The 27,763-nt window shown below is 44.2% G+C and overlaps 1 protein-coding gene across 1 annotated transcript in view; it reads right to left on the bottom strand.

Moving 5' to 3' along the window:
- LOC139662245 (ephrin type-B receptor 1-B) overlaps positions 1-27,763 on the bottom strand; it is a 146,615-nt gene that overhangs the window by 62,021 nt on the left and 56,831 nt on the right. The window contains exon 3 of the mRNA XM_071540889.1: positions 20,087-20,768. Coding sequence (XP_071396990.1) covers positions 20,087-20,768 — 682 coding nt within the window. The remainder of the gene's footprint in view (positions 1-20,086; positions 20,769-27,763) is intronic.

Here is a 27,763-nt window from a genome sequence, read left to right as displayed (position 1 = left end):
TGTCAAAATGAATGAAAACCCACTGTATTTGTCAACAACTATTCAAATATAATTTATAACAGGGAATCTGCTGTTGCATCACGAGATGGGCTGTCTGTGAATCATCACTTAGATGAAATACAAAGAAAAATGATCAGAGTGAGGTAATAAAATCAGCAGTTACAGGCCCTGTCAATTACCTTGCGATTCCGTCACGCGGTGAATAAAGTATATGTTCCGAGATAAATAGCTTTCTCTCTCCTCCCTCTCCAACTTGCGAGAGACCATTAGCTTCCTCTGTCTCAGCACTTGTCTCTTTTAAAAAGGCTCTAGCTCATTAACTTCATGGCCAGATCAATTAATCTATAGCAGTTAGCCAAAGATGCCCACTCTTGCTCTTTTTCCTCCTGCTGTTCCTTTGCTCAACAATGTCTATTACATTTACTTCACTCACACATTATTTTATTGCTCATAGTTCTGTCAGAAAGAGAGTTTAACCTGAAGAGGAAATTTAGATTGTGAATGATAAATCAAGAAGCTGAGAGGCCAAGAGGCTTAGTTTGCCAGCCTGACAGTCATCCAACATTTACATTTCCCTTTACTTTAACGATCTGAAATTGCCAAAATAGTTTTCAGAGATGATTGAGGATTGTTCAAATCAAATTCAGCAACAGTTATCAGCCAATATAATCATTTGGCGGCACAAGGCCCTCTATACCTGCATGGATTTTCCCAACACATTATTTCTAAAAGTAGAATGTTGTTGTTGTTATCCACCAGGAAGTCTGTTTTGAAAAAATAAAAGACAAAATAGAGATTCAGGGGCTGGCTCTAAGCTACACGTTTACAGCTGTTGAAAAAGCCTTTATTGATACACATACAATTTGGAGTATTCAGTTAGCCATGTCAGTCATGCACCACAAGTGAGAGATTCCAAAAAAACAACAAAGGAAAATCCTATAATGTGAGGGTAAGAAGTGTGAAAAGAAAAACTCTTGATGTAAATGAGAATGTTGTTTTGTCCTTTATGATCAAAGGGAACCCTTGGCTTCTTGAAAGGCTTTGTTGTTGTTGTTTTTCTATAATTTCATTTTTCATTTTTTGCTTTGATTAAAGAAAAAAATGTCCTAACTATGTAAACAAAGAGCGAGTGAGTGAGTAGGACTGGGGACAAAAGGTCTTCGTCCAAATTCACAGAGTATTTTAACCACTTCTGAGTTGCTCAAGAAATTCTAACTACAAGTTTCCTTGAAAAAGCTATTCACATAACAGCTATATAGCAAATAATTTATGTTGGTGATAGTAAATTGAAAAATGTTAGCATGAGTGTTTAAGTTTATAAGATGTCTCCTAATATTTGGACATCTCTATACATAGTGAATGCCAATTTGTTAGACAATAAAGTAATATAAAGTAATAAGTAATTGTTTCAATATGAAAAACACTTCCCATGTACCAATGTAATCTTAGTCAGGTTTAAGTGAGGCGTTGGAGTAACAAGGTCTGTGACAGATTGACAGGTTGACACTAGACTGTCGTTCCTGCTGCAATCATTTCCTCCAAAAGCACATCACCTGTTTAGCAGCACCTTTACTGTTGAATGCTTTGAGAATTGCTTTAGGAACGCTTAACAATACATGTGAAATGCCCATGTATCCTTGAATTTGCAGCCCCTCGGCTCAGGGTTGAGGCCCTGCTAATGAGTCTGGAGGGCTATGAAGGGGGATGAGTAATTATGCACATCCGAATGTAGCAGAGGAGTAGAATGATAAAACAACTGGAAAACAAAGGTTTTTAATTTGATTCCTAATTGAGCATACATAACACAATGTTTACACCAAAATAGTCTGGCAAACACAAGCACCCCAGGGCAGAGTCCCACTGGTGAACACCCCGCCTCCTCTTCCCCTCTCCAAATGTAAGAAAGTGTAACCCCTGGAGACACCCCCCCCCCCGCCCATCCCCAACACCATCGCCACATACGAGTGCAGTGACATGTCACCGACCCATAACCCACCAGTAAGTGTCTGCACCCTGTCATGCAGACACTGACATTTTCACACATGGCAAAGTGGCTGTCAAACACAGTACGGGGGCCAGAGGTTAGGAGTGAGTGGATTTGGAGGAGGAGGAGGAGAAGAAAGGAAAAGAGAGGAAAAACATAGCTCTAGTTATTGGAAATGTAATAGTGGGCTTACGGGCTACCCTGGGGCTATAGACTGTACCACTGATGACAGGACAAGGGGTGTATAGGTGAGGTCGGAGGACAGGAGAGAGGGAGGGAGGGGTGGGGAGAGCAGAGTGATGTTGAGGTCATCTGCATGAGCACTGCACCCTGGGACAGCGATGACATCAACCGCCACTAAAAATAACCACAACATCCACGCACCCCTATACTGCGTTTAACCATTATACATTCACCAATATGATGTTCCTCCAGATGTACTAGCAGATCCACTGTTCATCGCCTCTGCTGCTATTATGTCTAATGGTATTTGGGGAGTGGTGATAAAATGCTCTGCATCAAAAGAGAAAGCAAAAATTATGTGTGAAGCGTGGGAGAGAAAGAGAGACTGGGATCAGGGAGGAGGGAAATAGATAGAGCGAGCGAGTAAGAGAGAGAGCGAGAGAGAGAAAGGGGAAGTGAGAGCAAAACAAAGTGAGAAAGCACTCAAGAGTGCATCTTGTCACTCGAATTGTCGGTGGCAGAGTCCCACGTTTGTGTGCGTTTTGCACAGTAGTCATTTCTCATTGCATACTAAGTGATGGCCAAGCTATTATTTCCAAGGCTGTCAGTAGGCAACAGGGAATCTAAAAGGCAGGATAATAAATGCTGTCTTGAGTAACTATGCATCTGTCCTGCCCAAATTGAACAAGCACTCTTAGCCCACTCATGGCTAAGGATGGGTGTGTTTTTTTTACATATAGGCAGATCTACAAAAGGCCAACTGAAAAGGGAGTGCTGCGGCAGAAGGATTTTGCTTTCGCTTTGTTTAATAGTAATAGGCAGCATGAAAAGACATGACGGAGAGTGTTTGTTATTTGTCTGGGCGGGAATTTTATTGAAGTTTTTGTGTTGATCAGGCCCAGGCATGGCCACTCAAAAGATGAATGACACGCATAGAAATATCTCCTGGATATATTGTAGAAAGACAAACGGATGTGTTCATGAAATATTCTGTTGCATTGCATGAGTGAGCAGAGGCTGACCCCATTCCCCGGCACGCGATGCACCTGAAGCCACAAAAGCCTCTGAAGGTATCCAGGCCCACAGCACATCCATATTCATGTCATATCCACATCCACCTGACCTCCATGCAACCTTATCAGAAGGCTGTGCCCCCTTCCACACACACCCCAGCCACAGACTAACATACACACACACGGTGTGTGTGATGGTGAACCGGAGCCCCCACCCCACCTGTCCAACTCTGGACAGCACTGACCTTTATCAGCAAGCCACAGTCAATATGCCCTGAGCTATGAAACGTGTGTGCATGCTCATGTATGTGTGTGAGGGTGTGTGTGTGTGTATGTGGGGGTGTGAGGGGCATGTGGGAGCTCCTGAGTGTATAAGTGTGTATGTGTGTGTTTGAGCGTACGTGACCCAAATGTCTGTGTGTATGATATATCCTCATCAGGCCTTGTGACATTGTGAACTTTGTGAAAGACATACACACCTTGTCCAGCAGAGGATTAGGGAGAAAAACACCACGCAACCAACTGGGAAACTGGATTAACTGTATTAATGGCAGAGAGCCATTAACGTGAGGGTAAGGCTTAACAAGGTGGCCAGTGTGTGTGTATGTGTGTGTGTGTGTGTGTGTGTGTGTATGTGTGTGTATGTGTACGTATTTGTGTGTGTGTGTGTGTGTGTGTGTGTGTGCATGTGGGAGAGAGAGAAGTAGAGAAGAAGTAAACATTGTTGTAAGCAGGAATGTGAGGGTTATAATGCTATAGAATTTGAGTTCAAACTAGGTTGAGAAACTATCCTTCAACTATCCTTGCAGATTCTTGTTGAATTGTGGGTTCATTTCACAAAGTGAACAAACAACTCTGCTAGCCAGCAGCTGTTGTTCTAATGACCAGATTGCTGCGGTTCAGAGATGAGCTGATATTAAGGGACAGGCACGCAGGCAAGTTCAAGTTTCAGCTTCATTTTTCCCAATGGGCAATTGGTTTTGCAGCAAGTATTAAAAGCAACATTCCATAAAACCATAAGACTGACAGGCACAAAAACAACAGACAGTCACTCACCAGTGTTCATGCAGTGTTTCAGGCAAGGAGCTTAAGACAAATTGTCATCATGATAAACACCATTATCATTATCATCGTCTCCACCACCACCACCACCATCTCCAGTAATGACTCATGATCTTGATAGATAAGCAACGGCCTTCCTGCTCCCTTCACCAGCATTTAAGCCTAAGGCAGTAGGAATAAATTAGTCCTTCTACCTGTTTGTCTTGGCAGTCGTGAGACTGAACCACTGGCCAGAGGGTTGTACTTTAAACATAGAAGGATGGGTTCAGTCAGAGATGATGGCATTTGCTTTAGTTAGTTTGTTTACCACCTTTGTGTTGTATATGTCACTCAATCCACTGAACTGTACTCCTTCCATCTAACTGGCCACATGTAAATTCTTCCCTTGAGCAGTCTTCTCTCTATTGCCATATCAACAAATAATTGAAAATGTCAGTACAGTCATGTAAAACAGGGTCATCAGGGTCTTATCAACTGATCTCATCAAAGTTCAATGCCGCTGCTGTCCTTGGAACCGTACACACCACACAAACATAATATAGCAGGATTGCACGCAAGTATGCATATACACATATGCGTACACACACCGGGCCACACAGAATACATCACAGAACACCACAAGACCAGGTGGAGCTCTCCTAGCCCCCCCTCCTCCCACACAACCCCTGTTGTCTTGACAGCAGGGTCTCTCTCCATTATGGTAACAGTTCCTGCAACCACACCAGTTTGAATATACTGCTATTTTTCTTAATGCTTCATTTAGTATTTTTTGCATTCACACTCACCATTTGCCCCTGCAATCGACAACAGGAGGTTACATCAAAACACACACACTAGAGCTCTGTGACCGGACAGTGACACACAAATCACACACATGGATACATGCAGAGACCTATACACATGTCCATGCATAACTGCATAGACAGGGTCAGATGAAATGTGATGTGCTCTGACCTGGCAGCGACGTAGACATTATATGCATGGATACACATGCATAAACACACGCAAAGAAAAGCTAAAGTTGGACACATCTCTGCAGATATCATGTGTGTTTTCACATTTAAACAGAGGAATCAACGAGTCACGCAAACATTCTTGTGGTCACAAAAGGTGATCCATACATTTGGCATGCAAATGTTATGCAAGAACCTTTCTGATGTGTGCGTGCATCCATGTGCTTATAATACAGTGATGAGCATCCAGAAGTACATACAGTTTATGCATCAATGCATGGGGCATACACGCCTGTCCTCACACGAAGACAGCGGGCAATGCCTGTGTGCACATAAACATACACGCTAACTTAACATATCTCTAGACACACACACACACACACACACACACGCACACCTTGGAACAAAACCTTCCCTGGGCAGGACATATTGGATTAGGAGTGATTTTTTTTTCTTGGCTCCGTCTCAGAGGTGCTAGATTAAATGCCATTCCCACTTTACTACAGATGGCTCGAAAATAAATCATACTATCCATATACACACACGAACGAAGATCACACTCACACACACACACACACACACTCGCGCGCAGACACACACACAGACACACAAACAAACACACGCACACACACACACAAATACAGAGAAACACTCACACAGGGAGATATATAACATGTTGGCACACCCAAACACTAAAGCACCTGTACGGTCCAGCGCGTCTGCTCTTTGTATTTCAATCACTGAATCGATGGCTCTAAATTGATTGTAGCTGAGCAGGGGCCAGAGATGTTCCCCCTGGCTAGCTGCCCTGGCCCTCTATTGATTAGATCTGAGAGAGCCAATTGCTTTCACACTGGATTAAGGTGTTCCGGGGCAGTGAGCAGGGAGAGAGAAACAGAGAGAGAGAGAGATAGATTGAATTGAATTGTGTGATTGAATAATTGCAACTTTCTATTGTTCAATTATCTTTGTTGTTATTATTGCTACTTTTTCTTGATTATCATTGTTTTGCTTTGGCAACAGATACTGATGTATTTAATGCCACTAAAGCTCATTTGAATTGAATTGATAGAGTTAGAGAGAAAGAGAGAGAGAGAGAGAGAGCGGGCTTTACAGCCTGATAGAAGCACCAACAAAAGCACGAAGATCAGGCCAACAACATTACTAATCAGTTAACAACCTCTTTCTATGAGAACGCATTATGTATGCACACCTATGCATGGGTGCACACACACACACACACACACACACACACACACACACACACACACATACATACACACACACACAACAAGGTAGATGCATAGTGATGCACCATAAGCACTCACATAAACACAAATTTAAAATAAATATACAGAAGATGCATAAATCAATTTACACATGCAAAATCTCTCTTTTGCTAACACACACATACACACACACACACACGTACACACACGCACACAGGCACCTTTTCTTTGCAATCCTCCGGATCAGGAGGCACTAGCGCAGATCAAGGGTGTAATCTCATTTGACCCTGGAGCTAAGTAGCCCAGGGCAACAGCATTTCACTTCAAAGCTTCACTTTGAGTTTGTTACACATTCCAGCTCCAAAGTCTTATGCACTGTAACCTAGTGGAATCAAACCAACCTTCACAATCAGCCAGCATCACAGGCTCTGTTCTGACCTGGATCAACTGATAAACAAACTGAGAGAGGTGGATAAGCCATTTCTTATAAGACAGCTCTTCTCCTCTCCTCCAATATCTCTCTCTCAAATCTCAATCTCCTTTCTCTCTCTCCTCCATCTCCCACCGTATTCCACTTGGGGCAGTGTTACACAGGTCATCCTCCTCAACTCCCCAGTGCTCTTCCTCTCCACACAACAATTAGCCACTCCTGCTGGGGGCTCTGTGTGGAATGGTAAAGGAAAGAAGGGGGGGAAACAGGGGGCGGGGCCAAGGAGGCCCCAGCCTGAACCAAAGACAAACCCTTTTGTTCGGCCGAGATCTCCCTCTCAAATCATTTCCACAATAGAGACGCTTCCCATCCAGATTAAGCCCATATGAAAATGAAGAATTGTATGCATGGAGGTGGGGCCGGCGCAGGCGACGAGGAGCGGGGGTCACGAGGGTCCGGAAAGGGCCCCTCTCTCCGAGTGTTCACAGAGGCGTTTCTCAGGGAGCAGCAGCCCCATTCACAGGGCATTAAGGGCATAATAGCATCACATCGACTGCATGAGTCAGGCGAGCCCAATATACATTTGGTTAATACCGCTTTTGTCGCTCTCCCACTACAACTGCTCTCCTGGCAGAACACGAGGGAGGGAAGACAGAGGTAGAGAGGGAATTAAAGAGGTAGAAAAGATGAGATAGAGAGGGAAAAAACAGGGTAGGGAGGGAATGGGATTTGCTGGCCCATTCATGCCGTGATGGGTGTGAAGCACACAGACGCACGCACACACACACACACACTCACACACACACACACACACACACACGCACACACACACACACACTATAATATCCTTATTATGAAAAGGCTGCTGTGAAGCCTGCTTGTGGGAGTCTGACATGACACTTGGCTGACACAATAAACTTGGCTACAGCCAAGAAGCTCAACAGACCTGCACAGCCAAAACACATAATGATAGGCCAACCATTGTAGCCAATAAGATAAAGGTCAGCTCATTCTAACTGCCGAGTGAGAGAGAAAGATAGGTGGGGTGGACAGACAGACAGACAGACAAAGAGAGAGAGAGAGAGAGAGAGAGAGAGAGAGAGAGAGAGATAAAGAGATAGAGAGAGAGAAGATTGTGAAATTGACTGAGTGTATGTGCGTGTGTGTCTTTGTGTCCCTATCACTCTGTGTTTGGTTCATTCCCCAAAGGGTCTTATTATGCTTCGCACTGGCTCTGACACAAAGGCAGCGTCTCTGTATCTCAGCCCATCCAGCTCCCCCAGAGAACATTCTAGACACGGCAAAATCCATTTGTTTGTCAGCTCCGGCCTCTATTCGGACTTGGACTAATCAGATATCATTCTCTTTGAGCAGCATACTACTGAGCAGCCTGGCCAGCACTACAGTAACGCTGGCCCAGCACTAAGATAGCATCTCTGCTCTTTCAGAAAGGACTTTTTCTATCTCTAAGCATGGCGTGCTGACACCCAAAACCAGTGTTTGGGGGTAAGACGTTACTAGGGTAGGTCTTATTACCGTCTTAGTAGCCTACGTCTTCGAATACTAGGACTTCGTGGGAAGACATTTTTCAATTTATGAAATCAGTAGTATCAAGTTTATATTACAATATTTCATATTGTTTACCATTTTTGTTGGTACAAAAAATGTACCAAAAAACTTTCACCCTCTCCCTGTCATGGTCTTGTGCCATGCTAGTGGATAGTAAGTAGTGGAAAGTTACAAACTACCTGGTGTAGGGTGTTGGCCAAGCTGGTAGCTTTTGAATTAGCAGAGGATTACAAGAATGCTATTGTGAACAGTAAACTATGCTTCAGGGATAACCGCCGATCGACTGAAAAAATCATTACATAACATTTTAAAAGTAGGCATCTAATCCAAGAAAACACCACCACACCAATAGCTAATATCTAAACCACTTCTGATCTGTGGACAGTTCACAACAATATCATGGGCATGACTGTGCTCTGAATCAATTGCTTTCAAGCCAGAAAGAGACACTGTTGAATGAAGTTTGGGGAAGACACACCTATGCAAATCCATGTATTGCATGGTCTGAGTCAGGAGGTAACTGCCATAGTGACTAACTTTCAGTTTCAGGCTGATTCTAAAACAAAGGAGAACAAACAAGAGAGAGAACAGACAGGGTCTCTGATCAGGTAGGCTGCTGAAAAAAAGGCCTATTGGCTCTAATGAGCAGCAAAACCTTTTAGTCAGTCATCAGATTTCACGCTTTGTTTGAATCGGGTATCATATCATTTAGGCTAATGATACTGCTCTTACAATAATGTGCAAAAGGCTACACCTCTGAGCACCAAAAGCAATAATTGAATTGACTTTCTTTATATGTGGGATTACTAAAGGTGCGTTCACACCAAACGTGAAGCGAATTTTTCGTGCGGCGCGATTACATACAAAGTTAACGCAAATTCACACAGGGCGACACGGATGACACAACGCAAATGACGCGAATGATGCGAAATTCGCCTCAGTCGCATATTCGCGCGAGTTGAAATTTTTCAACTTGAGCGGAAAAGTCGCGTGACGCTGTGTCGCGAAAGCCTATCAGCGTTGAGATTCTCCCAACGTCACTGACATCCTGACGTTGAATCACAAAATGGAGGATAAGCTAATAGTAGCCGTCTGTGGGCTCCCGGAGCTGTATGACACAAGTCTCCTGGCATACAGAGACTGTAACAAAAAGGAGAGGGCTTGGAGAAAGGTCAGCAAGGAAGTTGGACTACCTGGTAAGTTCTTAAAATATGTGTCTGTTACTTTATTCCAGCTATCGGTTGCATAGACATATATATGTAGACGCCGCATTGTCTGCTTCGGCCCGTTGCTGCGTTCCGTCAACGTCGCCGCCATATTGGACCGGGCAAGACTGGCCTGCTGTTACTCGTGCGAGTAACACGAGTAAACACAAATGAGTAACGTGAGGTGAAGATTTGGTGTGAACGCACAGTAACACCTGTAAGAATGTAAGTCAGGACTTCCTGATGCTGCCAAAATTGCAGCCGGATGTACAAAAAAACTGAGGGAGGACAAGCAACGGTATCATAATCTGACATTGAATGCTATTCTCAGCTATATTCTGCATCCTCCCTCATCTAGTCTAGCACTGTCACATGTCCTGCCGAAGTTATATGATCCATGGTGCACAATAAAAGTATTCGATCCAACCTATGAACAAGAGATACAGTATACAACACGTAGGCAGCACTCAACCTGTTGACACAGACTCTATACCCACTCAGTACACAGTGGAAGTATGATGGGTATTCCTTCTCATCATGAAATGCAGCAGAGAGAGAGACTGTCGGAGTCTCTGAGAGGTTAGCAGGCTTGATTAGACTGTATAAAACCACACACACTCTGAAGATCTCATTAAAGTTGTGTTGCTCCAGCAGATGAAGAAGCGCCAAGCCTTCACTTTTTCAAAAGTGCACACAAATACACACAAACACACAGAGATAGAAACAGGGACACACACACATGCATATAAAACACCATGCACATATCCGACTACAAGTCTGGCTATGCTAATTCCGGTCTGGGAGAAAAGCTGCAGCCCTCCCAGCCAGTGTGGGAACTCAGTAAACAAATGGAGCACAAAGCACAAAGTGCTCAAAGAGAGGATTACCAAGTCTCTCTCTCTCTTTCTCTTTCTGCCTTTCTCACTGCCTTTCTTGCCCCCCTCCTCCTACTCCTCCTCCCCTATCTTGCTCTCAAGATTCAATATTCACGCGATGCCTTCTCCACTGGGCGTTGTCTGAGGACAGCTATGGCAGGGGGTCCTTGGCACCGGGGCCAACAACAAAGCCCAGATCAATAATTTGTTACCGAGATGCGTCTGCCAGACTGAGTTTCATAGTCTCTCTCTGTCTGTCAGTCTGGAAAGAGATGTTTCCTCTGGTTTCTTCCGAACCACATGCCTTGACCCTGAAAACTACAGGCTGTGTTTACTGTCAATGAAAACATGCAATTACACACACAGAACGACACAGGGCTATGAGGATTATGGGAGTTGTCTAATTGCTGGATAATTGCATATTGTCCCGCTTTACATGGAGGTTTTAAGGTTGTGTTAGATATGACCTGCTCAGTTAGAGAGAGGCTGAGAGTCGGTTTAGGATAATGCATGGTGTCATAACATAAATTATACAGACATAACTCTTCACATGTGTTTAATCATGGAGACTTAAGAAGCATAAAGTGGAACTGTAATGCAGTTTGCTTCAAGTGCACGGGAATTATGGCAAACACAATTAGGTTGTGAAATTGGACACGCAGAGTTCAGTAAGGTGATGTCAACCGTGTGTGTGTGTGTGTGTGTGCTTTGACCCAAAGGCCAGAGATTTAAAGCTTTACACTGATTTCAAACACACATCTGCTGGAAGCATGCAGATTGACAGACTCAATGGAAAATACACAAGAAATGTACTTTTGGCCAATAGGATTTGCACATAGTAAAAACCAGGGTCTCGGACCAATCTCTCCATACAGAGTACATACATCAGTTCATCTACCTCTGTATACACTCAACTAGTCTACTACGTATCACACAATAGTTCTGTAGCTTACAGACTCCAGAAAACAGCCTACGAGACAGGAACACAGATTCACACTCGTGGTCAGCTCATCTACAAAGACAACAACATGAATCTGCTGCAGTAATGGTAAATCTGGGCCTTGTTCCAACCTGATCTGGCACCACATTCTCCTCGGATGCTTTGTCGACTAGTTCTCACTGCATGTAAAATGAGCAGAGGTATATTGGCCCTACCATAATTGCAATTCAATTTTAATTAGATCCTCAGCCTACAAGTTCCACAACATAACCTTGGCTAATCCACATCTATCAGCCTGCTGATAACCTCTAAGAAGGGATGAGACAATTTCCTAGAATTGAAATGTGGCCCTCGGCTGGCAAACCAAAAAGCGCTGGCTGTTTTATTAGCGGCAGAGTGAATATTGATAGACACTGATGAGGGGAGAGGGAGAATCAACGAATGGGGGCAACGGAGAGGGAGAGTCTTTGTACTTCCTCGACCACGGGGCATCCGGCGGAGAGACTCGCCACGTCTCCTCATTACCGCCTGCTGGAGGAGCACTCCAGAGGGAAGAGGGGGCAGAGGAAAGAGGAACGAAGGAGTGGGGTGTGGGGGCAAGAAAGTGCAAGGAGACTGAGGACTGTGTATGTGCTGTCAAACTGCTGGTCTTGACATTTATCTTTCGGTCCCTTGTGAAGACAGTGCAGGGATGGAGGCGGATCCTTTTCCACAGCTTTAGACAGAACGTCTTTTCTGTGTTTTTATATGTGCTATCATAATTTGCAGAGCGTAAGAGCGTATAAGGTGAGGGTTTTGATTGATGGGGATCGCGGCTGGGGTGAGAGGGTGAAGTGGAGCCCCTCGTTGCGCCGGGCTTTTGTGTTTTCCAGCACGAGTGACATAGGCAAATTGAGTGGAGCCCCAGCCATCTGCTGTGTCCAAGGGGTTCTTTGTCTCTCTCTGTCCCCCTGTCTCTCACTGGCCCCCAAAGCTAATTATAAGAGAGGAGAGGAGAGGAGAGGAGAGGAGAGGAGAGGAGAGGAGAGGAGAGGAGAGGAGAGGAGAGGAGAGGAGAGGAGAGGAGAGAGTTGAGGACAGGAGAAAACAGTCGAGGAGACCCGAGAGGACTGGGGATATGATGGAGAAAGAGGACAGAGGTAGAGGAACAGGAGTGAAAGGGATCTGGCAGGGGAGTTGGGAAGAGTGGCAGGGTTGAAGTGGAGCCCTCTTGCAAAAGTTGTTGTGCAGCAATGAAGTAAAAGACCAAGAGAGAGATGGTGGTGAAAGGGTTAGAGGAAAAAGCTCAGTGACCAAATGCGTAGCCTGACATGGGACTCAAGGTTAGAGAGTCAGACAAAAATCCAACCACTGAAAAGGAAGACAGAGAGAGAGAAAAATAATTGAAAGAGGAGTATGTGCCCATCCATGGGGGATATGAACAGCTCCATGTGTGGTGAGTATGTCCATTATGTGTGAACGAAAGCTCCGGATTCCCCTCGCATCATTAGTGGCTGACTCTGTCATTGCAGAGAGAGGAGCGCATCTGTGTTTGGGGTCATTACAAACACTCTGTTTGGGCCTTAAATTCTAAGGGTCTTTGTTTGGGTCACACTCTTTCACCACTGCTCTCTGCCATCCCCCTATTCAGCCCATTGAGAGCCATGGAAACAAGAAGTCTTTCACTCTCTGCTCTTTCTCAAATCTTTTCTCTCTCTCTTCCTCCCGCTACTCCATTTTTGTCTGCGTCACGGTGGTCTTCACTGCCGTAAGACTAATAGGGATAGGAAGAGTCAGAGGCTTACTTAATTGGGCTTCAAGGTGACTTAGACACTGGTGTGTGTGTGTGTGTGTAGGTGTGTGTGTGTGTGTGTGTGTGTGTAGGTGTGTGTGTGTGTGTGTGTGTGTGTGTGTGTGTGTGTGTGTGTGTTGGGGGGCGTGCGCGCATGTATTGGTGCACATGAGTGCGTCTCTTCAAATGAAGTAAACCCTGTGCAACGGAGGTTCACAAGGCCAAATGGGCTGGAATTGGCTCTAATAGCTTACCGGGCCTTTGTGGATCCTGCCTGCCAGCTCTTTTACACTGAGCCAGATAAGACACGTAAAGAGCTAATCAAAGACTCGCTGAAGCCAAAAAAAAACATAAACCCAAAGTTTAGTGTAAATAGACACTCAAAGCCATACTTCATTTAACTTGAAGTTTAAAGAAGTAAACATTTCTGGAGATACAGCACATTCCACTGCTTATGTGTTCTTGCTGTCAAATTCTCCAACAGGTACTTGACCCTCTAGACTCCCAGCTTACAGGGAGTTTGTCTGGAATTGCTGTTTGTCTCATAAATTTTATTCCAACATGAATTTTTAAAAATAAATAAAATGTCAATGTCAAGTTTTGTTATTTTGAGAGAATGACTATCTTACTTCAATTAGATATCAAATTCTGCTATATAAGAATTTGAATTACGCTCAGGCTTTGATTCCAAATATGAAGTGACACAATTAGGCCACCCTAATACTGAAAAAATATGGCAATTTGTTGCTGCTTTCCATGATAATGGACACTATAGGGCTCTATAGGGGTCTACAGGGTCTCTAGGATTAATAATGTGATTACCTCCAGCAGGTACACTTAATCAAAATAACATTGACAAGTCTGAGACACTACATTTAGCGTTTTAAAAATGCACACTTGGAAGAACTAACACTTTTCTGATCTCACTTATGCCCAAGATATGCTTTTATAGTGTGTATGTGTGTGTGTGTGCGTGTGTGTGTGTGCGTGTGTGTGCTCGTGCCCCATGATGGCAGCCATTAGACAGGAGTAAGGCAGCCATGATGAATCGGCACTTAGCCCAGGGAAGCGCACTTGCTCAATGGGCTGTGAATCTCCCGCTGCCACTGTCAGCCTGCAGAATGTTAAATAAAGTTATTTGAATATTTGTAATATTAATGTGCCAACGTGTCAAAAGCCTGCTGGAGCCTAACGGTGAAGGAAAATAAGAGAAGATTCATATCACCGTGTAGGCCTATACAACTGCTCTGGAGAAGAACTAAATAACTAACTAACTAACTAAACAAATAAATAAATACATTATAAATGCATTATTATTAATACTGTACTGGATGGATGGATGGAAGGATAGGTGGATGGATGGGTAATACAATTCCATGATAAGTAAATGGATGATGTGGTGGATAATGATATTAGCCATTAAGTTTCTCATCCTCCTAATACCCTCATCGCATGCCAACCACTTGTTACAAACAATCAATAGTGCTGAATTTACCATCCGTCCACCGCCTTCACTATCCTCTGTCCCACTCCCGCCTCCAAGTCCACGCGGGTGAGGAGATTCAAAGCAGCTGTGCGCTTTGCATAGGAATGGCCCGTTGGGAAAAAAAAGCTACAAGTGAAGCAGTAAGCTTTCAGCATGGTTAACCAATTACAAAAGAATAAAAACTATGGCACAGGGCCTCATAAAATCAGACAGCCAGCTTTATAGACTCCAGGCAGGCATAAATCAGCTCAGAGGAAATTCTATTCCCCCCAAGGAGAAAGTGTTAACACCAAAATGAAGACCAGACAGCCCAAAGTTTTGATTTGCTCTTCAATGTATTTCATTTAGTCTTGTTTACTGTGAAGCAATTTATGCAAAACTTCAGAATAATTAGCTTACCAGGGAGTTTTAATCACCTCACTTCGTCTATGAGAATATAACAAGGAACATTAAAATGATCAATGATTATACCAGACTGTTTCAAAAACACAGAGATGTATGTGAAGTGAACCTAATCACGGCGACTCTATCAATCACTCGGTTGGAGACCACAACTGCGGCCACGAAAGGGTTCGGTAAAACCACCGAATCAGTCTTTCCAGCCACTTGAGCTGAGCAGGACACACACACGACACACACACGACACACACACTTTGCGTTGGTGGAGGTAGTGGGGTGCTATTTGGAGCGTCTCCGCTCGATTTAACAGGGAGGCGATAAAATATTTAGCAGATTGCTTACATAGCCGAGGGGAGAGAGAGAAAGAGAGAGAGAGAGAGAGAGAGAGAGAGAGAGAGAGAGAGAGAGAGAGAGAGAGAGAGAGAGAGAGAGAGAGAGAGAGGGATACCCAAATGGCTTGTGTGGGAGCTGGGGAGCTGGTAATGAGGGTGGCATGCTGGCATCATCGTTACACAGCACAACAGCTCTACATGGTCTCTCTGCCCAACTGACAGCAGGCCGCACACACACACACCATGCTACCTGTCACTAATTAAAACATATAGATTAGAGAGAGACTGCACTCAGATACAGGGAGGCTCTCACACACATACACACAACACACACACACACACACACACACACACACACACACACACACAGACACAAAATACCCTGTGGCAATTAGTGTTATTAGTTTCACTGTCATAACAAATGATCACAAATTTGTATGAACAAAAAATTATCAATTTATCAGTGGAAATGAGTCGTTAACAGGGTTTGACATCTTTCACTATGCAGAAAAAAAAACAAAAAACACAGATGATGCCATGTGAGGTCCACTCTGTGTTTGTCCAAAATGAACACATTTGTGTGATTGACATATCACAACTGGATGTTTTGTCATGTGAGGTGAAAACCTGCCAATCATATTTGTTGGGCAGATGGAATGTGTTCAATTATGTTAATGTGCATGGCACACAATATTGTCCCTGCCCCAATTTGATATGAACTGAGATTGGTTGTCCTGTCATTAGCTAGGCAGTGCCAGCGAAAACATAATCTGTATGCCCACACAGCAGTGTAACCAATGGACAATTTGCACAGATTTAACAAGGTGGATGTTGAGTAGGTGAACGGTTGTTTTTACAAGTATTTTTCCTAAAATATATCCTCAAGCTAGTGTGAGCAATATGAGATTAATTTAGCATAACTCAACATAGAAGAAATTTCCTTTCCCTTCATAATTTCCCACTGTGCTTTCAACCTACACAGTCCCACCCCCTCCCTATACAGTATCTTCCTTCTCAATGCTGCTCTCAACGAGGGGAATTATTTCGGCGTGAAACTGCATGCTCTCATATTCTTTTTGTTCCTGTTACCTCATCTCTAATGGCAATTACTTCAAGCCCGACGCTGAGGCCATGTTATTGCACCGACCCCCAATTGATTGGCGCATAGTGCTCAGCTTCCACAAGCACTTTAAGGTTAGATTTCCCTGTTTAAATAATGGATTACAAGCCCATGAAAGGAGATTGCGTGGAAAATAAAAGGTTGAGATTACTCTTATTGGAGGGCCTCCCACTGGAGATGAGAAGGGAACAGATTCTGTGTCAGTCTCCAGAGAGCAGCTAGTTAGGAGAGATAGAGATGGCTTTGACCACTTCATCCCTTTCTCTCTCTCTCTTTCTGTCCCGCTTTCTCTCTCCATGCATGTACAATATTGTGCACTTTTGCGTCAGCATGTGTTTGTATGTGTGTCTTGCGGCCTAAGTTCAGCCTGCACAAAAGCATCATGCGCTGCCCCTCACAACACTAGAAGACTTTCTGCCTTTTACCAACAACGCCCAACATCTGTCACATCCATCCCTCCACAGGCGGTTTTTCATACCTTAGAATGGTGCCTTTCCATCAGAGAGAGAGAGAGATAGAGAGAGAGAGAGAGAGAGAGGGGGAGAGAGAGGGGGGGAGAGACAGCAAACGAAGCACGGCAGGAAGTCTCATTTCTGTCGGCACTTAGAGAAGGAAGTCAGGGGGATTGTGGGAATTAGTGGAAATATACGTCTCCTCCTCCGTTCAAAGAGTCTTTGTAGTGCAGTGCCTACCGGGGGCCGTGTATGTGTGTGTGTGTGTGTGTGTGTGTGTGTGTGTGTGTGTGTGTGTGTGTGTGTGTGTTTGCGTGTGTGTGTGCAGTGTTTGCGTCAGTGCCAGGACCCCCCACTAACAAGCACCACAACAAGCCTCCCTACCAACACACTAGGATACCTTAGGCTCCAATTACTGTGTCGGGAGCGTGTGTAAGCTTGAGGTAAATAATGGAGGAGAAAAGGAAATATACTGCGAGGAGGAAGAAGGGGAGCATTGGGGGGGGAATGTAACTATACGTATACAGTTCATATGTATTCAGAACAAAAACAATTCAATTCATTCAAACCAAGGTTTTATTTGCATCAGAGAATAGGCAAGGTCACTTGGCTCAGTTGCTACAAAATTGGACTTGCATGTTTAAGGTGAAAAAAGCAAACGCAGGACTAAGCCTTTAAGAAGTGTAATATACACACACAATATGTATGACATCAGACGCATTATTCATAAACAGATTGCCAGCCCCATTCTGGCATAACATCAATACAAATGCTACAATCCACAGCCTTTCTGTTAGCAGCAACCTACCAGCGTGGGTTGGAATACTTGTTATGACAGGTTTTGTTATAGCAACTGTATAACAAAAGCACCGCTCCTTGCTCACAATGGAATCTGGTGGTTCCACATTTGCACTCGCAGCATAGTTCATATAAGGTTTGTTATTGATAAAAAGAACTGAAGGGATGATAGATTGCATATCCTCTGTGAGTCAGCCTGTGTACTGTAGTGTAGCCTATACTGTAGCTGTCAGATGCTTTGCTATATGTGGGACATTGAGCTCTTCGCATCTGTCACGCCATAAACTATCTTGTCCAAAACAATCTATTTTGTGGCGCCGGCATTTCAAGCATGTCGTCTCTACCATGCACTGCCCAGATTAGGATGTCACACTGTACCTTATTTAGGACAGTCCAGTCGTCATTCATGACCATGTTAGTAGATAGTAAACCCTGTATATGTTGAGCTTTTTTCTATCCTTATTATCTCGTTATCCCATTTTACTTCGATGGACATCCACATGTGCCTTGAATGAATTAAATTCACCTTGCCCTGCCGTTTCGACCCTGCATGATCTTTGATTGGTAGCATCTCCATACTACTGAATTTACCTGACTACACTATTGAGATTCCATCCTTAATAAGACACACATTTATTTTCTACAGAACATTGCCTAATATGGGGAACTCATACTTATACATACACAGATATTTAAAGGAAAATGGCAGTGTTATTGAGAGGGGTTTTTTTTGTCTCTCTTTCAGTTCTCTGTTATACAAGATCCTTCAAGACCATTGTTCAGTGCAGTGTGTCATGGAATACTGAATTCAAAGTTGCATTACATTCCTCTGCTCATAGGATCTTGTTTAGTTTGAAATCTAATCAAATATTCGCTGATAGATTTCCTCCTCACTCTGAAACAATTCATTGTACACGGTGGTGTTGATTTAGTATATCATAGCACTCGAATTCCTTGCAGCGGTGCCGACGCAAGTTGGGATTAAATCAACATTTACAGCAAGGACATAGCAGTTTGTGTTGGAAGTGATATCTGTGAATCATTACTTCATACATAATGTATTGTTTATCAGAACAACTCGAGAAGAGAAAAGACATCTTCCCTAGGTATGGGTTAGGCAACAAGGACCTTTCAAAATATGTGAATTAAATGTACCTTGCACTGAATCATAATGAGATAATAACCATAGCAACAAAGTCATGTAAAAGGAAATGACCTGTGAATAATGTAAAATAGAGATGTGATGAAATGTTATGACAAAATGAGATGAGGAATGAAAACCTCCTTTCCTTTAAGTCAGTGTTGATATAAGCTGACTAAAGGCAACCAACTTCTGCCTAGTCGCTTGCTTTTGAAAGTCATCTTACCTTAGCCAAGGACTGTGTGTGTGTGTCCCTGTATGTGTGTGGGTGCGTGTGTGTTTTTGCGTAGGCCATAGAGCAGTGCAAGAGGGATACAGTAGACACAGTCACACACAGTCTGCTTTGTAGATATGTGGCACTCTCATATCTGTTTATTGATCAGAGCAGATGTGCGTCAATCAATCTTATCTGGGCTCCACACACTCTCCAGCTAACCTCCAGAGGCAGGCTAACCGATACTGCGTCATACTGAGAGCCCCAAGCCAGTCACATTATCATCAGACACCTTGAGCAAATTTTGTCTTTGTGTGTGTGTGTGTGTGTGTGTGTGTGTGTTAGTCTAGCAGGGTGCAGAGTGTAAAGGTGCGCTGGAGGACAGACAGCAAGAAAGAGAAAGAGACGGCTTGAACTGAAAACCCAGATTAACCTCTGCTGTGTATGTTATTATCCATTCCACAGCACCCAGTCCTCCGCACATCATACTGAGGCAGAATCAAACCTCTCGCCATCTGTAAAGCAGGCTGCACAGAAGGCTGGCATTCTCTGCAGATTAGGAATCAATGCTAATGTGCCTTTATAGTATGCTGGAGGTAGATGTGATCAAGGGAGAAGTACAGCACATAATGCTCAGCAAAACATATGAAGCGCAATCAATGCAGCCCCTCCAATGATGCAGTAAATCTGTGATGTACTGTAAGGTAAGCTGATGCCTTGTTATGTGCAAGACGAAAATAGATCAAATTCACGTCAGCTGTCTAGGGGGAAGTGATTTGCTCTATTATGAGTAGTCCGTTATTTTAAAAGAGAGAGAATGATGAAAAGAAAAGAACGCTCAATTTTTATAGGGGTGTTTGTAATTGGCAGAATGACATTCCCGCACTGTAACAACAAGACACTTATGACAAATAAATCCAGATAACTTACCTCGGCAAACGTTCCCGTTGTCAGGCTCAAACCCAGCCTTGCATGTGCAGCTGCCGATAGGAACCATCCACTCTCCGTCTCCGTTGCAGTACAGCTTTATAGGGACGTCCACTTCCTCTGAGTTGGGGATGCAGATCCCTCTGGCAATGACCAGGGAGGTGCTCTCTGCCCCCGTCATGGTCTCTGGGAAGATGGCAAAGTTCTGGACCACACTCGGACACTTCTTATAGAAAACCCTCACTGACAGCAGAGACATGCAGGCTCCGTAGTCCTGGAAGGCCAGGTAGAAACCGTTCTTCGACAGCGGACCGAAGCTCCGCACCTCTGTGTTGACCTTCATCAGGCGTCCGCCAAAGTCCACCTGGGAGAAGCTCTCATCTGCGGCAATGGTGTCCACCTTGAGGTAAGGGGCCTCCATCCAGAAGGCGGTGCCCTTGGTGGCAATTACAGCGTCAGTCTCATAGTAGTAGAGGTTGAAGGTCTCCTTGCAGGAGCCAGGAACATTGGGGATGGAGCTGCAGTCGCGCACTGTGAAGCGCATCTCCACGTAGATGCGCTGTGCTCCACGTCGGTCGATGAAGGTGGTGAGGAGCCAGTTGTTCTGACTGGGCTCAAAGACATTACACACCTGGTAGGTCCTGATGGTGTTGAGGTTCTCATCATAGCCACTCACCTCCTCCCACTGTGGAAAGAGAAAGAAAGAGAGAGAAAAGAGGGACAGAAGGGTGCATGTGGTTGATTAGTAATCACTGATGGTATCTCTTTGTAAAAGTCTATGGTGATATCTCATTTTTTATAGATTCAACAATTGGCTGAGCCGCAGTGAATTCAGTAATCTCCATAAGGCATTTTAACATTTCAGTCTACTTCTTGGACTGACAGAAATGAATCAGCCTGTCAGGCTGTGAGGCTTATCCAGCAACTGAGAACATTCAAACACCCTTATTTTCTGAATCACAAACAATTCCTCAAGTACCTCAATAGCAAAAACACCACTTTGCTGCCCTGCTCTCTAAATAAGCTCAACAGCTGTAGTATGTGTACTGCCACTGTATACGCACAAAACCAGTAATTACTTTGGACGCGCTGCTATTTGCCATCTCTCCCGAGCGTGGCTGGGCACTGACTTGGCGCATTATAAAATATGGTGTGTAACAAATTCAAGATTATGCACTATTGAATTACAATTAGGCAGACGGGGGCTGCTACATGGCAGCCAAGTGCTAGTCTGACGGAAAGACATTTGTGTGCAGACTGGTTTGAAGTGCACTGGTTTTACATGGAGGCCTGACCCAGAAAGTATGGCGGATGAGCATCAGCAGCTCCCCGGGGCATTAACTCCAGTGTTACACCCAGTGCACCAAGTCATGATGAAAGTGTGCCATTAGCATTTAGCTGGAGTCATTTAGAATCAGAAAGAGAAATCACTGAAATGCATAGAGAGAGTGGATCGAGGCCTGCATGCTATAGCTTGCAAGAAAATGACTAATTTTCACTTTTTCTGGAATCACTGGCCAGGTCACAAGACAATAAACTTAACTGTAATATAAAAGGCCACCGTAAAAGACAAAGACTGGTCTCAGACTGGTCAGAGATCAGCACTCCTATAGTGTTCTAAAGCATTCAATTTGTGAAGCTATGTTTTTTCATGGGGCATCTGTTATACTTAGACATACATCACCACAGCAGACACACAGGAAAAAAACACAAGGCTTTATGCATTGCAACAGTCACATAAAAGCCCACTGACTTGAAACGGTTGTTGTGGAGCAGTGAGGGTGATATGAAACAGTTTTGAAATTTCCCTTCTCAGATCTCTTCCACTGTCTGCAGTAATACCATTCTTTTTACTCCTATTTGAAGCTACAGCTTGACTCACAGATTTATTTCTCCAAATTCCCCCTGCCGCTGATCCTAACGGCTGTAGGCGAGGAGAAGTTAATGAGGTCTATAGTGGAGTGAGTGGGCCTCCAGTCAGTTCATGTTTCTTGTGTGCATATATCTCCTGGTGCTTCCTCCTTCTCCTGACCTTTACAGCCCCTGCTGTTCAATCAGGCCTAATGGAGAGGAGACGACCTCAGCCCTTCACACACAGCCCCAAGAACCAGTCAAATGATGGGAGAGAATTTGGAGATTTATGTTAAACGAGTCCATGAAATCAATACGCGTGAGAACAGATATATGGGATAACGTTTGGGCGATTAAATTTGGCATTCTGAATAAAAAAATAAGATGGAAGACAGAAACATCTAGCCCAAGGAAAACCCGGGAGCATCTGGAGAAAAAAAAAAGGGTTGGGTGTGGTGGGGTGGGGGTGGGGTTGGGGACACATGGGGAGCAGTAACACTGCTGACATGATAAACGAGTTTACAGAAATCTGAGGTGCAAATTAAAGCCTTTTTTCACCGCTGCTGCCTCTGTGCCCACTCTGCTCTACTCTCCCCCCCCCCCTCCTCTCTTCCCCTTCTCCTCTCTTCCCTCATCTCTGGTCTGTAATGACCATTCATCAGCATTACAGGAACCTGTCCCTTTCAGCACTGCCTGTTCATTAATACAGCCAGCCCAGGGCTCCTCTGCTCCCGTCTGCTCCAGTCTAGGAGGGGGTCCTCACCGCCCCTCGTCTAGCCAAATGACCGCCATCTTTCACGCCAGAGAGGGGCCCTAGGCGTCTCAGATAATGCCCATCTGAAATCTGTCCAGAAATTCACTGGTTCATACAATAATGAATGGCATTTTTCCCCGCTTGGTAGCTATTTTGTATCACCATTGTTTCAAGCATAAACAAAACTATTACAGGTGCATCGGTTACTTGGCAGAAATCTAACTTTGCTTTTAGATTAGCACAATAGACTACGCAATTTTATTTGATCCCTTTCTGTTCTTTCTGCTCTGCATTCATCTGCTGTTTACTCATTTGTGCGTGTGTGTGTCTGTGTGTGTTGAGAAAACGCGCTGTGTATAATTTGATGGTTTACCGACCACATATTGATTAACTGGCTGTTGCTTTGCTGCTGAAGAGCTTGGGGCTACAACCCACATTTCTGCTTCTGTAGGTACAAAACATTTGATTACACTGTATATTAACATTAGTGTCCTTTCTTTAGCATCTTCATCAATTGCCCTGTGTTCCAATAATTTGACACATGCCTCCAAGTCGAGGCCGCCATCTATGTACACAATCCATAGCTTACATTTCACACTTCAGTATCGTAGAAAGGATTCCTCTACCTATTTCCTCGCTCTTTGCCAGAACGTTTGGATCATTTAAATCAAATCTACCTCCTGCGATGTTCCATGGCATCTGTCTGACCTCGGCAAAGAAGAGAGAGAAGAGAAGCCATCATCACCTGTCACCTTACTGATAATGGAATTCCCTAGTCACCGCATCCATTTCCCCCTCACGGACTTGTGTGTAAAATAACACTGTTAGTCCTGTGCTGTGTATATTTAGTACATGCATTATGGGTCTAGGCGCAAATGTATGTTGCTAGTATGTATTATTCATGTTGGGTTCAAAGTAAACAAGGTGTGGGGAAGAGAGAGGAGTGTGCGGATTGGCTATATCTTCTCTTTATATTCCAAACTGTATTGGATCTCTTCTTTTGTACTGTCTTTTTCCCTTGCTGTAGATCTTCCATAGTGTCAGGTGACAAGCGATGATGCCCTCTCTTTTCTTCCTTCCATGTGGAGGTCAGGAAAGATGCCATGGAGCAGTGCAGCAAGTGGATTACATTTGCATTATTCTAAAGTAAAAGGCAGAAAGAAAATAACTAGAAGAAATCTTTACATTGAATTGAAATGTGAAATGTAAGCTATGGAGTGTGTACAAGGATGACAGACCCCACTTAGAAAGTCTGCCTTTTACATATCTCCTGCTTCAATTTGTAAATTCAGGTTTAACTCTATACATTTTCCATCACCACTATGTCTATCTTTTCTTATTTCCTATCTCCTTGAAGACACTAAATCTGTTGCTGATGAGCTATCAGACAAACATTGAGAGCCTCTGTGCACAGCACCCATCTTCACACCAACCAAATGTACCCATTTGTTCCACTCTAATAGCTTTGCTTTTGCCAGTAATATGGGAGACGCTCTTCCTGTGCCCCTGATTGTCAAGTGTGGCCATTGTGTGTATCATTATGGCTGCTCCTTTTTATGGGCAGTGGCGAGGAGATGGAAGAGCTATGGATTCACAGAGCGCTTAATGTTTGTGTTAATGACCAGTCACAGCTAGCTGGGCTGGGACAGAGAGGGAGGGAGGGAGAGAGAAAGAGTGAGGGATAAAGGAGAAAGACAGGAGCGGCGAGGAATCAAGGAGACGGGGGGGAGTGGGTAATATATTCAGGCCGATGTTCCCCTGCCCACAGCCTCTGCTCGCTGCCATCAAGCCATCGATACTCTCCCCTCATAAAGGCCATTCATCACATTGATCTCCTGCCGTTACCTTCAAAGGCTAAAATAACACAGAGCGGCTCAGATGGCTACCGTCTTGCCGTAGGAGTCTACCGCATCCAACAGAGAGCTAGGGACGTGGAGAGCCCCAATCACAGGGCTGAGAGGCGTTTAGAGAGCCTATCAGAGCCGGGAAGAAACACCTGCAGACAATGATAGGAGAACTGGGCTGAACTAATGAGTCACTCGGAGCAGGGAGGGGTGGGAGCAGGGATGGATGGGAAGACGTAGAGGAGAGCAGAGGCCTGCCGAGCCGAGGGGGAGTCACCGTATGCAAGTCACCACATTCCAGTCAAGCCCTATCAGATACTGATGTCAGATAATCTGTGGGGCATAGGCCCTGCCTGAGAATGGTACATTAGGTCACACTGTTGGCAGCAAAAGGAATGCAGGAATAAAGTATGAGCAACGTGACTTCTGTCCTGGTGCAGACTTGCTGTAGCTCTATCCTCAACCACATAAACAAGTAAAAAACGCTTGGCGGCAATAGGTCTGGGGAGATTCGTACATGAACAAGCGGTCTGACTGTTTTTAGCCCATCGTTCAACCTCAGTCTGGTAAGTCACACACACACACACGCACACACACACACATACACAGAAGGAGACCTGAATAGAGAGGCATCTATTGGGCTGATCTTTCACCTCCAGTCTGCTGTCTGATCCTCAGTGGAGTCACTCTCACAAACTGCTTTTCAAATCCATCAGCACCAGTTAATACAGCTACACGCACAGACATACTGAATACAGATGGATGATGAAAAGCTTGGAGCATTTCCGCATTTAAAGCTCCTCGGCCTAGAAAGGTCTACAAAATGCCATCGGTAATAGTAGATGAGCGTCTGGCAACCGTTTCTTGAACGGCACTCAAAACCCCCATTACTCAGTCTGACGATAGGCTTTTACAGCAGGACCCAGGGCGAGAGACGTATTAACAGCCAGTAGGCAGCCATGGCCAAATGGAACCACTCCGCTGCCACTGTGCTCCCCTCACTTCTGTCCCCCAAAAGGTTCTGCTGATGCAGTTGTGTTTACAGCTGTGTTCTTGTGCACTTTCCATTTAAGTTGCTGTCCCCGGATTTTACTCCCCAAAGGAACAAAGTAGCTAGGAGAGGGTGCTTCATTTTCATGTGCTCCCTAAAGGATTCTGGGACTAGATTGTGTTTATATAGTGTTTCTGCCAACAGATCTGGTTAGGGTGTTTACATCTGTAACCCCATGAGGAATGGCTGGCATGTTTGTGAACACTCTCTACTCTTCACCAAAAGGCTGTCTGTTCATCTATCATCGCAGGACTAAAACATGTGGGTGGAGGCAAGCAGGAGATTGCTTTTCATACTACAGGCTTAGGATGGTCATTTCAATAATGAGCCTATTTGTTATTCATGACAACAGAACATTGTATTGAGGCAGGGAAAATATGCCTTCATAGATTCTATTATTTAATGATTATGCATGGATAAATCTGCATTTAAAGAGCTTGCTTTTGAGGAAAAAAACGGAGAAAAAAACACAGGATGGCACACATGCAGGTGAAATTCACGTTGTCAGATTTCTAAAGGCCAAGGTCTCAGAAGGACAGTGGATTATAGCCGAACGTGAGAAGCTGAGATAGGGACTGAACTCTTCATGCCCTTGCTGAAAGATGCGCTTCTCATTTTTCAAAGCTCACCGTGGACGGTAATCACAAGCCCGATAGCTTATTCTTTCCAAAGGCTATTTGAATCCCACTGACTTAATGAGAATATTTGCATTTCAACCTTTGGGTGTGTTCCGTAAAGTCGATAGGATGGACATGTCATATAAGGCAACAGTTGGTTTGCTATGGTAATGATGAATGCAGCTACATTTACTCACACTCACTCAAAAGCTTTGAGACACATGCTTTTAGTTTCTTGTAAATCCACATATTCTGAAAGGTATACGCCTCATCTCCTACTTCACAGACACACACACACACACACACACACACACACACACACACACACACACACACACACACACACACACACACACACACACTAACTGACTGCAACCTCTAAAATATGCAGCGGCATGATTGCTATTATCATTTCTGATCAGCTGTGTTATTGAATGGGGGCTGCTGTCAGGCCAGTTGCATGGGAATGATTATTTTGCAGGGTGTCTGAGGCCTAGTTCTGCCTGGCTGAATGTGATGGATGGGGAGGAAATGGTGATGTCTGAAACACTCCCAGTCCCGCCAGATCCCAGCCACTCTATAATTACAGTCACACAGTTTGATTGAGCTCAAATAGAACAGCGTCTGTCTGTTTGTCTATCTGCCTGAGCATGGGAGTCAACGACAATCTGTTGCCTGGCCACGCCCATGTCCTGAGCAATACTTCTGTTGTGATTGGTTTTGGTTGGGGTTGAACTGAGGTGCTGTGCAAGTGTAGAAGGGTTATGTTGATGTTGCTGGTTAAAGAAAAAATAAACAACGTAGTGCTGGATAGAGAATGCCATTTAATTTAGGCAAAGTCAAAATGTTTTTTTTTGTATGTCTTTACAGGCGGTTTCCATGAAACTATATTTGCATGTGTGTTTATCTCATGTGGGAAATGTGCTGTGTTGACACAATATTTGCAATTTGGTCTTATTACATGCTCCCAAATGCCTTTGAAATGGCTTTTTCTTAGATCCTGAAAGTGATGCACATAATGTGGCATCATGCTGCGCCGTTCAAGAGAACAATCCGCCCAGGCGCCTCACTCTCCCAGTCCTCCATCCTGCTTTTGTAATATCATTATTAACAGTCACATTTTCAATTATGTGCGGGTTGCTTTGAAGCGCCGGCAGATCTACCGGGCTGGTGCTGTTTTTACAGCGAGCTGCTAGCAAGCACAACCCTCCAGGATAGGAGCTGGTGAACGCAGCCTCCGCTGTCCACTGTAGAGGGTAGGCTGAGAGTGAAGGGAGATAATTCTTAATGCATTTTACTCCACCCAAGCAGAAAAACGAAAACAAGTGAAATGCACGCAATTCAGCCACATCATTCCGCTGGCGGCGCTTAGAGTGCTGATATGGAAAATGAGCGTGTTATTAATGCAGAGAGGACTATGTGACCAAACGTCAACAAATACTAGCAAATAAGAGTCATAGATGAAAAAATGAAGGTCAGGATAAAAATATTAAAAATGCATCATTCACAGAGATTGTAGCAATCTCTGTGAATCTCTGTGTAGCAATATGTAGCAACTTACAA

This window comes from Centroberyx affinis, unplaced genomic scaffold, assembly GCF_046629955.1.
Source record: "Centroberyx affinis isolate AG114_WGS23_722 - 3 ecotype Tasmania unplaced genomic scaffold, CSIRO-AGI_Caff_v1 ptg000213l_1, whole genome shotgun sequence".
Taxonomy (NCBI): domain Eukaryota; kingdom Metazoa; phylum Chordata; class Actinopteri; order Beryciformes; family Berycidae; genus Centroberyx; species Centroberyx affinis.
This window is presented reverse-complemented; position numbering and strand designations above follow the sequence as displayed.